The sequence below is a fragment of the Pseudophryne corroboree genome, chromosome 2 (assembly GCF_028390025.1).
Source record: "Pseudophryne corroboree isolate aPseCor3 chromosome 2, aPseCor3.hap2, whole genome shotgun sequence".
NCBI classification, from domain to species: domain Eukaryota; kingdom Metazoa; phylum Chordata; class Amphibia; order Anura; family Myobatrachidae; genus Pseudophryne; species Pseudophryne corroboree.
In genome coordinates this window covers 609,490,528-609,504,499 of record NC_086445.1, presented here as the reverse complement: position 1 = coordinate 609,504,499, position 13,972 = coordinate 609,490,528, and the positions used below count along the sequence as shown (strand labels likewise).

Here is a 13,972-nt window from a genome sequence, read left to right as displayed (position 1 = left end):
TAGCCGCACCTAGTCGTTATTGCGTTTACTAACGCTGGGCGTCTTTTTGTGCATTTTTCTCTTATGTCCTAGGGGATGCTGGGAATCCATTTAGTACTATGGGGTATAGACTGGTCCATTTGGAGCCATAGGCACTTTAAGAAATTGATAGTGTGCGCTGGCTCCTCCCTCTATGCCCCTCCTACCAGACTCAGTTTAGAAGATTTGTCTGGAGGTGCCGGTCACGTCTATGGAAGCTCCTGAAGAGGTTTCTGCATTTATTTTATGTGTTTGTTATTTTCAGGCAGGACTGGATGGCACCAGCCTGCCTTCTTCGTAGGACTTAAGGGGGGAAAAGGCCCAACCTCTTGAAGGGTTAATGGTCCCATTCCCTGCTGACAGGACACTAGCTCCTGAGGGAACTATTCGCAAGCCCCACCATTCCCGCAGCACGCAGCCACCCCTAACAGAGCCAGAAGAATGAAGAGTGGTGAGTACTAAGCCGGCGTCCCGGTTAGCGGGTCACCAGCCATTATGGCGGCATGATGGCACGGAGACGCATATCTTCTAAACGGGGCGGACTGCGTCTCTCGCTTTGTACGGACACAGACGCTGAACAGCGGACATAGTACCCAGACTGGCAACAAAGCCATAAAAGGAGTCTGTCTCCATTTTATGTACTTAGACACATACAGCAAGTATAAAAAAGTGCGGGAAGACCACGCGCCATTGAAGGGGCGGGGCTTCACTATGAGCGGATCCACCAGCTCACCAGCGCCATTTTCTCTCTGCAGCTGACACAGATACTGACTGACAGGGATGTGCAGCTCCTCCGGAGAGACTCCAGATTACCTCAGCGGTACCAGGGGGTCATAGCAGGGGGGGAGCATTGTTAGTGTCCCTAATCTAGGTTCTTAGTGGTAGATTTATTAAAGTTCTTTAGGGGTTAAAGCGCTATCTGCACACGTTATGTGCCGCAGATAGCGCATCCCCTGATGTAGTATCCCGGCAATGCGGTATAGAAGGCTGGGGCGCTATGCGCCCGCTGCCTTATCGGCGCCTCTATCTGTTAGATAGAACACCGATAAGCTTGCTAACTTATGAACGTTCGGTGTGCCCGAACGTTAGTCACTCCTACCCTGTTCCTCTTCGCCTCCCAGATCCAGCGCTGTGGGTGTACAAGCAGTTCCTCCCACTACACACACGACAAGCTCCGGCATCCACAGAATGAAAGTGCGCATGCGCCAGCTTAACTCCCGAAAGGCACGCTGGGAGTTACTGGACGGCGCAGGCGTGGAAGTAGATACTGCAGCCGAAGCGGACGCATGTTATGGGAGGACACGTATCACCAGAAGGGTGAGATAACGTGCTCCCATAACGAACAAGGCAGGGTTAGTAAATTCACTGGAAAAGAGGTCCCGCTTCACCACGATAATGCGGTGAAGCGGGACCCTGCTTATAAAGAACCTTATGTGCATTTTAATAAATCTACCCCTTAGTCTGTGAATCGGCTAAGCTTGGCATTAGCGTTAAGGGTGCCGTGTGTTGGTTCATATACTCTCTCTGTGTCTCCCTGGAAGGGCTCTTTGTGGGTGAATTGTGCATTTAACCTTTTCCTCTGTGTGTGTGTGTGTGTGTGTGTGTGTGTGTGTGTGCTGTCACTATACAGTATGTCAGGCTCATGTAAAGCACAGTGTTCCTCTTCCCCAGGGGGTTCACTAGTGTGTACTGAATGTAGTGTCCCTTCCCAGGCTAGTGGGGCAGAACCAGCATGGCTGGACTTCATTAGGGCAATGATTTCCACAATCCAAGTTATCTAGGAATGAGAAAGAGACGCAATATTTAAGACAATCTATGACTGATTTTATGAAAAGAAACTCAGTACCCAAACCAGCCATTTGTCCGCAAAAACGCACTTTGGCCCATATCCTGCAGTCTGACTCGGATGATGAAGGGTCAGACATGGAGGAAGGTGAGGTGGGGGAGGGTACTCTGTCGCAGGGAATAGAGGCTCTTATTGAGGCAATCAGAGAAGTTCCGAATATCCCTGATAAATTGACAGAGGAGAGTGAGGAATCTTATTTTAATACAAAAAAGAAATCCTCAGCCACTTTTCCTGTGTCAAAGAAATTCAATACCCTGTTTGAAATTTCAAATCCCTGATAGGAAATTTCAAATCCCTAAACGGTTATTATCATCCTTTCCTTTTCCTCCTGAGGATAGGAAGAAATGGGAAAATCCACCAATAGTGGATGCATCAGTATCCAGGCTCTCTCTGAAAATTGTGTTGCCTGTCCCAGGTGCAGCCTCCCTGAAAGAGACGGCTGACCGCAAGATTGAGACTACGCTCAAATCTTTATACAGCTGTGGGGGTGGCCCAGAGACCCACTATGTCATGTGGGTGGATTACGCGAGCCATTGCTAAATGTTCGGGGTAACCTAATTTAGGGGTTAGATACCTTACCTCAAGGGGAGATTGTTTTGCTCCTGCAACATATACAGGACTCTGCAAACTTTATGGTGGAAGCCATAAAAGAAATAGCCATGGCAGTGTCTGCACGCAGGGGTCTATGGCTATGCCAGTGGACAGTGAATGCAGACTCCAGGAAAGGCATGGAAGACCTACCTTTCACAGGCGAGGCCTTATTTGGAGATTAACTAGACAAATGGATCTCCAAAGCTAATGCGGGTAAGTCCACATACCTTCCTTATGCAGCTCCCCCAGCTAGGATGGCCTACTCAGGACCCAATTTACAGTCCTTTTGGACTGCCAAGTTTAGGGGCAAGTCCAGAGGTTCTTCTACCACCACCAGAGGCGCTAGAGGGAAATCACGCAAACCGGCAACACAGGAACAGGGCTCAAGCTCTGCTTCCTCAAAACCTTCAGCATGGCGGTGGACCGAGATGCCTGGAAGACTGGCAGGTGAGAGCCCGTCTAAAAATCTTCAGTCACATCTGGACAACATTGTGCCAGGATTTCCCAGGGCTACAGACTGGAGTTCCAGGAGCTCCCACCTCACAGATTCTTCAAATCAGGCTTACCAGTTTCACCAGAGGCAAGTACAGACCCATGTCATTGTTCCAGTTCCACCTCATCTGCAAAACAAGGGGTACTATTCCAACTTGTATGTAGTACAGAAACCGGACGGTCAGTGAGGCCAATTCTGAACCTCAAGTTGTTGAACCTGTACTTATGAGTGTTCAAATTCAAGATGGAGTCTCTGAGAGCGGTGATCTCAGGTTTGGTGGAGGGGGAATTCCTAGTGTCTCTGGATATCAAGGATGCGTACCTTCACATTCCGATCTGGCCGCCTCATCAGGCTTGTCTACAGTTTGCACTGCAGGACTGTCACTACCAGTTCCAGGCCCTGCCATTTGGTCTCTCCGCGGTACCGAGAGTGATCACCAAAGTGATGGCAGAGATGATGTTGCTACTTCGCAAACAGGGAGTGAACATTATTCCGTACCTGGACGATCTTCTGATAAAGGCACCGTCCAGGGAGCGGTTGTTGGACAGGATTGGCCTCTCAACCAGACTACTCCTGGATCACGGGTGGATTCTGAACCTACCAAAATCTCACCTGGAACCGACACAGAGGCTTTCTTTCCTGGTAATGATACTGGACACAGAGTCTCAGAGAGTGTTCCTTCCCTTGGAAAAGGCTATGGTAATCCAGTCGATGGTTCGGGCTGTCCTGAAGCCAACCCGGATCTCGGCGCATCTGTGCATTCGTCTTCTGGGGAAAATGGTGGCCTCTTACGAGGTGCTTCAGTATGAAAAGGTTTCATGCGAGGCCCTTCCAACTAGATCTATTGGATAAATGGTATGGATCGCATCTTCACATGCACCAGAGGATCCGTCTGTCACCAAAAGCCAGGACCTCCCTTCTGTGGTGGCTTCAGACGTCTCAGCTCATCGAGGGTCGGGATTCAGAATTGGATCCTGCTAACCACAGACACAAGCCTCAGAGGTTGGGGAGCAGTCACCAAGTGGGTGCAGTTTCAAGGAAGATGGTCAAGTCAGGAAGTCGTCCTTCCGATAAACATCCTGGAACTCAGGGCTATCTACAACGCCCTTCTGCAGGCCTCATCTCTACTTCGGAATCAGGCCATTCAAATCCAGTCGGACAATGTGATGGCGGTAACGTACATAAACCGACAGGGCAGAACAAAAAGCATAGCAGCAATGTCAGAGGTGTCGAGAATTCTCATCTGGGCGGAAAAACACGCCGTGATGTTGTCGGCGGTCTTCATTCCAGTAGTAGACAACTGGGAAGCAGATTTCCTCAGCACACAACCTGCACCCGGGAAAGTGGGGCCTTCACCCGGAGGTGTTCCGGTGGTTGACACGTTGGCGGGGATATCCACAAATCGATGTGATGGCCTTTCGACTCAACAAGAAGCTCAAGCGGTATTGTTCCACGTCAAGGGACCCACAAACAGTGGGTCTACCAGCTGGTGTACATGTTTCCTCCACTTCCTCTGATACCAAGAATTCTAAAAAAGAATATAAAGGGAAAAGGTTCAAGCAATCCTCATTGCTCCGGACTGGAAACGAAGTGCCTGGTACGCGGATCTTCTCGAGATGCTGCTCGAAGATCCGTGGCCTCTACCTCTTCGCGAGGATCTTCTGCAACAGGGCCTGTTCATCTTTCAAGACTTACCGTGGCTACGTTTAACGGCATGGAAGTTGAACGGCTGATTCTAGCCAGGAGAGGGATTCCTGACAAGGTCATCCCGACTATGATCCAAGCCAGGAAGGGTGCAACATCTAAACATTACCACCGTATCTGGAGGAAATATTTTTCTTGTGTGAGAGCATACAATATTCTGTGGTAGAATTTAATCTGGGACGTTACCTGTTTTTTCTTCAGTCGGGAGTGGACGTGGGCCTACGTCTAGGCTCCATAAAAGTCCAGATTTCGGCCTTGTCTGTTTTCTTTCAGAAACATATGGCTTCTTTCCCTGAAGTTCTGACGTTCTTGAAAGGTGTTCTGCACATCCAACCTCCCTTTGTGCCTCCCACGGCACCTTGGGATCTCAATTTGGTGCTGCAGTTCCTCCAATCGGACTAGTTTGAACCATTACAGGAGGTTGATGTTAAGTACCTTACATGGACACACTTTTGGCCTTGGCTTCAGCAGGACGTGTGTCGGAGCTAGGGGCGTTGTCTCACAAGAGCCCCTACTTAATTTTCCATGAGGACAGAGCTGAACTCAGAACTCATCAGCAATTACTTCCTAAGGTGGTGTCTGCGTTTCACATCAACCAACCTATTGTGGTTCCGGTTGTTACAGACACCTCTGCTACATCAAAGTCTTTGGATGTTGTAAGGGCTTTGAAGGTGTATGTAAAGAGAACAGCTTGTCATAGAAAATCGGACTTGCTGTTCGTTCTCTATGATCCCAATAAAATTGGGTGTCCTGCTTCAAAGCAGTCTGTTGCATGCTGGATCAAGCTCACTATCCAGCTTGCTTATTCCACGGAAGGCTTGCCGGTTCCAAAATCTGTAAAAGCCCACTCTGCTAGGTCAGTGGGTTCTCTTTGGGCGGCCGCCCAGGGTGTCTCGGCTTTACAGCCGAGGAGCTACTTGGTCTGGTTCGAACACGTTTGCTAAGTTTTACAAGTTCGATACTTTGGCTTCTGAGGACCTTTGGTACTTCCCCATGGTACTAAATGGATTCCCAGTATCCCCTAGGACGTAAGAGAAAATAAGATTTTAGTTACCTACCGGTAAATCCATTTCTCGCAGTCCGTAGGGGATACTGGGCACCTGCCCGGTACTTCGTTCTTCCTGCATTGTTTCTTGGTTAAGTATTCTGGTTTGTTCAGCTGTTGCTGATCATGTTTCAAGTTTGGTTAGCATGGCTTTCCTCTTGTTTGTGTGTGTTGGTTCATAATCTCACCACTTTCCTTATCAATCCTTCTCTCAAAGTATGTCCGTCTCTTCGGGCACAGTTTCCTAGTCTGGTAGGAGGGGCATAGAGGGAGGGGCCAGAGCACGCTATCAATTTCTTAAAGTGCCCATGGCTCCTAGTGGAACCGTCTATACCCCATGGTACTAAATGGATTCCCAGTATCCCCTACGGACTACGAGAAAAGGATTTACCGGTATGTAACTAAAATCCTATTTGCATTGTTATGTGAATAAGATGCACAAGCAGACGCGGCTGTTTAAAATAATATTTGATATTCCTATAGTTTGTGTGCGACTGTATGTGCATCTAAAATGCTACGTTACAATGTTTTCCTGGAAAACAGTGATGCGAATAAGACATGTTTTTGGCCAAAAAAAGATGCCCATCGTTAGCAGAGTTGCATGGGAGATGCCAGCTCACTAACGCAAGGCATCTCGCAGTGCCTTGCGTATTGAAGCTAGAAGTATGAGGGTACATCTGTATCTCTGGAATTCTCTCTCTCTCTCCCCCTGTCAGACTCTCCATCTCTCTACAAAACTTCAGACGGGCTCTCAAGGCCCACTTCTTCATCAAACCCAGCCATCTCATCCTAACCTTCTGTTCAATGTGTATTCCAGACTGTGTCACCCATGTTTGTCTGCCCCTCCCCCTTAGTCTGTAAGCTCTCACGAGCAGCGCCCTCTACCCTCATGTTCTTTTCTGTCTCTTAGACTATCTTCTGCCACCCTTATGCTTATTTCAGTGTCATGTCTGCTGATACAGAAATGTTTATATACCATGTACTTGTCCTACATTGTCTTGAACCGTATATTGCTCTTTTCATGTGCTGCTCATTTGTTTATACACTTTGTTAGGTGCTGTGGAACCCTTGTGGTACCATATAAATAAAGGATGATGATGATGATGATAATAGTAATAATAATAAATCTGGCATGCAGACCTGCTCCAGTATATTCAGGTTTTTTGGGTGACACTTGTGGACTGCAGTGTTCAAATAGTGCCACAGATTGTCAATTGGATTGAGATCTGGACTTTAACATTGCCATTGTTCAACCACTCTATGGCCTTGTGCTTGGGATTACTGTTTGTGCAAAGCGTGGAGGGGTCGTATTGTATATCACTTTAGCAAGCATTAAAGTGATTTCAGTCACAAATTGTGTAGTTAACACCAGTCAGATGTTTGATTTGTTTATCATGTCAAAGAGAGGCAAGGGTGAGGAGGATACACTCTCCACAGCTGTACCTACATTGATATCACGGTTGTCATGCAAAGCAGGCTTAACCTCTCGAGGCCCCTTCGACGTCTAATTCTTTTTAGATGGAATGAACTGCATCAGACGATAAAAACCCAAACTATGGTCCTTTCTCAGGAAGTACAGAGGTCATTGGCCTGGTGACTACAGACATCCCATCTGGACAAAGGCCAACCCTTTTGGATCTCAGAGTGGGAGATTCTGACAATGGACGCAAGTCTTCAGGGCTGGGGAGCAGTGTCAGAAAAGTGTTGCTTCCAGGGGCAGTGGACCAAGGAATAAAGTTGCCTGCCAATAAATATATTGGAACTTCGGGCCATATGTATGGCATTCACTCAGGTAAATGACATACTTCAAGGAAAACCGGTTTAGATTTGCTGGGACAATACAACGGCAGTAGCGTATTTCAATAATTAGGGAGGAACTCGCAGCCAAAGGCAATGAAGGAAGTAAGCCGCAAGTTAAGGTGGGCAGAACTTCATCATCCGGCATTGTCCGCAGTGTTCGTTCCGGGAGTCCAAAACTGGGAAGAAGATTTTTGCAGTCGACATGCCATTCATGTTATCAAGTGGGCTTTACACCCAGAAGTCTTCCAGATTCTGGTAGACAAGTGGCGGCTGCCATAGACCTCATGGCTTCTCGTCAGAACAACAAAGTTCCCACATACGGGTCAAGGACAAAGGATCCCAAAGCGATCTTCGTGGATGCTCTGTCAGTGAGACAATTACCTGTTGCCCAGGGTGATTTGGAAAATCAAACAAGGAAAGGGCGCTGTGATACTAATAGCTCCGGTGTGGCCAAGAAGACATTAGTACACAGATCTGCAGAGGCTGTCTGGGGATATTCCGTTTCTACTGCTTCAACGTCCAGATCTATTGTCTCGGGGTCCTTGTCATTACAAACACCTGGATTGGCCGTCTTTGACGGCGTGGCTTTTGAGACATCCATCCTGAAAACAAAACTATTTTCACAACAGGTAATTTAAACAATGCTTAGGGCAAGGAATCCATCCTCGGCTCGCATGTATTATTGGTTATTGCATGCTTATATTCAGTGGTGTACTTCCAGAAATTATGACCCAAGGTCTTTCAGAGATTCAAGAGTTTTAGCATTCCTTCAGGCAGGAATGGATAAAGGTTTACGGGTGGCTTCCTTGAGAGTTCAGGTGTCAGCATTGACTGTATGGTTTCAAAAGAAAATTGCTAGCCTACAGGATGTTCGCACTTTTTTCCAAGGAATGCTTCACATCCAACCTCCTTTTGTTCCTCCTTCAGCCCCTTGGGATCTAGAAATTGTCCTTAGGGCGTTTCAAGTTGCCCCATTTGAACCACTGAATAAAGTGGATTTGAAATGATTGACAGCAAAAGTTTTTTCTTTCTACTGGCAATTGCCTCAGCTAGAAGAGTCTCAGATTTAGGGACATTATCATGTCGCCCTCCTTTTCTGATATTTCATCCAGATAGGAGAACTGCTCTAACTAGATCTGGTTATCTTCCTATGGTTATCTCTAAATTACACCTTAATGAAGAGATTGTTGTTCCGGCTTTACAGGAACCAGACTTCTCTGCGGGAGATGCATCATTGAACGTAGTCCATGCGTTAAGGATCTACGTGGATCGTACCAGTGCCATCAGAAAGACAGACACACTCTTCGTTCTCTACAGATTTCACAAGAGAGGATGGTCTGCTGACAAGCAGACACTGGCGAGGTGGCTTCGGATGACTATTTCAGAAGCATACTTTCAAGCTGATCTCCCTATTCCAGCTAATGGGCCTAATTCAGCATTGATCGCAGCAGCAAATTTGTTAGCAGTTGGGCAAAACCATGTGCACTCAAGGGGGGGCAGATATAACATGTGCAGAGAGAGTTAGATTTGGGTGGGGTGAGTTCAAACTGAAATCTAAATTGCAGTGTAAAAATAACCAAGTGTGCCCTAACCAAGGAATGCTTTTCTTCTTCTTGATTAATACTATGTACTAAAACTTTATTCCTAGGAGCACCCCCCAATAGATGTATTATTTATACATATAATTATTTTTTCTAAATGAGGAAGAGTCAATTCTATACAACGTATTTACTTTATTATATTGTGTCTGTGCGATCCAGTACATCTCTGCTAGTGTCAAAATAAAGCAGCCAGTATTTACCCTGCACAGGAACAAAATAACCTACCCAAATCTAACTCTCTCTCTGCAAATGTAATATCTGCCGCCCCCCCCCCTGCAGTGCACATGGTTTTGCCCAACTGCTAACAAATTTGCTGCTGCGATCAACTCTGAATTAGGCCCAATGTCTCTGCTTACTTTACTCGTAGAGCTAATGCGGGTCATTCCGAGTTGTTCGCTCGCTAGCAGTTTTTAGCAGCCGTGCAAACGCTATGCCGCCGCCCACTGGGAGTGTATTTTAGCTTAGCAGAAGTGCGAACAAATGGATTGCAGAGCGGCTACAAAGTTATTTTGTGTAGTTTCTGAGTAGCCCTAAACCTAGTCAGCGCTTGCGATCACTTCAGACTGTTTAGTTCCTGTTTTGACGTCACAAACACACCCTGCGTTCGCCCAGCCACGCCTGCGTTTTTTCTGGCACGCCTGCATTTTTCCGAACACTCCCTGAAAACGGTCAGTTGACACCCACAAACGCCCACTTCATGTCAATCACTCTGCAGCCAGCAGTGAGACTGAAAAGCTTCGCTAGACCCTGTGTGAAACTACATCGTTCGTTGTAATAGTACGTTGTTTGTGCGCATTGCTACGCATGCGCAGAAGTGCAATTATTTTAGCCTCATCGCTGCACAGCGAACGAATGCAGCTAGCGATCAACTCGGAATGACCACCTATGTCTCCTGCCTTGAGCTTTGGAAAATAACTGAATTGCCTGAGCCAGGAGGCAGGGTTATAGGAGACTGGCCCTTTGCATTCTGGGAGGCCGAAAGTTTTGATCGATTGGTGCCATTCCACTGATGCTACTTTATATCTAAATGTTTATCCTGTGGATACCGTGGAGTTAGAAGAAATAGAGTTATCGACGGTAAGTCTACCATAACTACGTATATTCTGCACCATCCATTGGTCCTAGGGTGCAAGCAATTCAATTAAGCGTGATGCGAATAGACTGGGAAAGGGATGTAGTTGACATGCCAGCGGACAGGATTCCAAAGGTCAGATTTGTGGCGCTGTAATCCCGACAGCTGTCAGAATGCTGACGCCGGAATCTCGACAACCGGAATCCCGTACATAAGTATGCCTGGGAGGGTTAGGGTTAGGCTGCGGGGAGGTGCAGGAGAGTATGGTTAGGCTTTGGGGTGGGGGGTTAGCGTTAGCTTCCGGTATGTGTGTGTGTGTGTGTGTGTGTGTGTGTGGGGTGGGGTGGGGGGGGCGCGGTTTGAATTTACCATCTGTGCTGAGCTATGGATATATTTAAAACCTGGACTGTGCCTTGAACACCAAGTTTGGGAACCACAGCATTAAACAACTATCTACACAATATTGTTCTAGGTAACATCTGTTATATTTTCACAGAGCTGTATATTGTTGTTCTCAGATTGTTACAGTGAGACCGAGGCAGAGGATGATGATCACATGAAAGCACAAGATGTGGTAAGTCCACTATGATCCTTACCATTCACTTCTATGTGTGTTCCCTCATTTGTAAAATACAGATGTGTCCTAATACATTATTGCTGCATTCGCGCCAAACAGCCCATATTGACATGCCAGGTCGCGTGAGAATTTTCTACCGTCGGGTGTCTTTTTTGTGTCCTTTTTGCTGATAATCTTACTAGGATGCACAGGGAGACTGTGCAGATGAATTTGATATGTGTGCTTCGTTCAATGTAGGAGCCGTAACTTTTTTGTAATACAAGTTCTGTTCTGCTCTACTCTGTATACAGTCTCAGTCACTTACAAGATACAAAAGTCATATATTATCAAATTAATCAGCAGAGTCTCCTTGTGCTTCCTAGTGTTGGGACTAAGAATAATTTTTGACAAAAAAAAAAAAAAAGATGGTGCTTGACAATTGTATGAAGACATATCTATAGGTGTTATTACAGATGTATCCTATTATAATGTTGCTGTGGGAGGCAGCATATCGTCCTGCAGCGTCTAGCTCCCCATACAATACTGTGTTAGCGGGAGCGTGCTTACACATGCTCCCCACGACTGCCGCCACCACTGGGTGAAAAATCTAAGGGCAGCTGGAGCATACTCCCACTGGAGACCCCTTTACTTGTGGGTCATTCTGTGTCAAATCAACACACTTTTTGGTAAAAATTTTACCTCACCAGCTCAGATTTTGTTCAAATTTGGTAAATGGAGAGTATATATGTAGTCTAAGAAAAATACAAAATTTTATTTAAATATCTTATGCAGTTTCCAAATTATGGCTATGTAACGTTTCAAAAATCTGTCAAACGCTCAACTAGCATATTTTCAAATCACCATAGCGGCTTTTCTAATTAAGCTAGAGAGATGGGAGTGGTGTCATTTTACTGTGTTTGTTGTGCCCTTTCCTACGATATACAGGCTTTTTGAGGAAAATCTTTCCAAATTTAAACTGAAATTTTTGATCATGATCAGCTCAAAAGTGCGTCGATAAAAAAAAGTTTTTAAAAAATTCAGAAATCAGCTTTATTGGCCAGGTATACTTGCGTATACTAGGAATTTGTCTTCGGTTTGCTATACAACAGCCAAGTAGGTGACAGATAAGCAGGTGGTGGTGGTTGGGGGGGGGGGATTTAGTCACACAGATAGGTATACCGTAGGGACACAAGTTAGTTACATGTACGTCTAGTCAGTCAATGTTCAGGAGTTCAGCAGGCGGACCGCTTGGGGAAAGAAACTTTTGAGGCTTCTGGTGGACCTGGCGGGGACGGCCCTGTAACGCCTGCCTGAAGGAAGCAAGTTAAACATGCTGTGGCCGGAGTGTAGCTGGTCCTTTACTATCTTCGTTTACCGCTTTTTAGCTCTGGACAGGTACAGGTCCTGGACTGAGGGAAGGTCGGCCCCGATGATCTTCTCTGCCGTTCTGACCACCTTTTGGAGCCTGCTATAGGCTATACTAATGTTAAATGTTTTTCAAAATTTTAAACTGGGAGGGTAATGATTTCATAGTTAAAAATAATTTTAAAGCAAAGTAGTTTATTAAAAAAAGCCAGGTATATTACAAGTAGTAATAGGTATAATAGATTTGATGGCTTCATTACTTTAATAATATAAATCAAGTTGAATAGAAATACTTGACATTTTATTAGTCAGTCAACAGTGTTATCAGAAGACATAACATAAATTCTTCCAGTTGGAGTTATAGGGTCAACTTTGCATAAGACCTCCATTAGATGGACGGCAGGCCATCAAATCTATTATTACATATTACTACTTGTAACATAGACGTTTTTTTTTAATAAACTATTTTGCTTTAATTAAAATAATTTTTTTTAACTATGAACCCATTATCTTCCCACTTTTAATTTTTGTCAAACATTTAACTATTAGACTATTTCCTGAAATTTTTAGAATTTTTTTGTTGAAACACTTTTTGAGCTAATCATGATCAAAAATTTCAGTTTCAATTTAGAAAAGTTTTTCCTCAAAAAGCATATATATCGTAGAAAAAGGGCACAAAAAAAAAAACCCGTAAAATGACACCACTCCAACCTCTCTATCTTAATTAGGGGAGCTGCTATGGCGATATGAAAATATGCTGGTTGTGCGTTTTTGACAGATTTTTGAAAACTTTACATAGCCATATTTCCGAAACGGCATGAGATATTTAAATAATATTTAATATTTTTCGTAGACTACATATATACTCTCCATATACCAAAATTTTATAAAATTCTGAGATGAGGTAAACTAAGTGTGTTGATTTGACACTGAATGACCCTTTCTCCCCCCTTGCTATTAAGGGTAGCGGGAGCATCGCTACCTCCGCTGGCTCCCCTGGTATCTTCTGCACCGTTAAGCCTATGATGCGCACTAAAGGGACACATCTGTATATCTCCATGTCCTGTAAATTGCATGCAAACTGTGGCAGGTTATTAGTCTAACATATTCCCCTAACTCCATGTTTCAGATAAAGAAACAGTTGGTACAGTCACCTAATAAGAACATTCCGGGAGCATGGTCACCATCGGCAAGTGAAGAGGGGGCAGAAGGGGGACAGTTGCCTAAATCCAGTAATGCCCAAAGTCAAGGTATAATGCAAATAATGACACAGGAATTTTCTGCATTTTCCACATAATGTCCACATTTTTAATTGCCAATTATGATCACAGTATGGCTCTAGAGTATACAGGTTGAGTATCCCTTATCTAAAATGCTTGGGACCAGAGGTATTTTGGATATCGGATTTTTCCGTATTTTGGAATAATTGCATACCATAATGAGATATCATGGTGATGGGACCTAAATCTAAGCATAGAATGCATTTATGTTTCATATACACCTTATACACACAGCCTGAAGATCATTTTAGCCAATATTTTTTTATAACTTTGTGCATTAAACAAAGTGTGTGTACATTCACACAATTCATTTATGTTTCATATACACCTTATACACACAGCCTGAAGGTCATTTAATACATATTTTTAATAACTTTGTGTATTAAACAAAGTTTGTGTACATTGAGCCATCAGAAAACAAAGGTTTCACTATCTCACTCTCACTCAGAAAAGTCCGTATTTCGGAATATTCCGTATTTCGGAATATTTGGATATGGGATACTCAACCTGTATTAACAACGCACATCCTGATCTCTATTTTGACAGCTGGACAGGCTACATCCACAGTACTATAAATGCATAAAGAATATAAGCACAATGG

The 13,972-nt window shown here is 44.8% G+C and overlaps 1 protein-coding gene across 3 annotated transcripts in view; it reads left to right on the top strand.

Annotated features, from left to right (window-relative positions):
- Positions 1-13,972, top strand: part of CNKSR1 (connector enhancer of kinase suppressor of Ras 1) — a 153,103-nt gene that overhangs the window by 123,967 nt on the left and 15,164 nt on the right. For all 3 annotated transcript variants that reach the window (XM_063954744.1, XM_063954743.1, XM_063954745.1), the window contains 2 exons: positions 10,689-10,744; positions 13,221-13,341. In XM_063954744.1, coding sequence (XP_063810814.1) covers positions 10,689-10,744; positions 13,221-13,341 — 177 coding nt within the window. The remainder of the gene's footprint in view (positions 1-10,688; positions 10,745-13,220; positions 13,342-13,972) is intronic.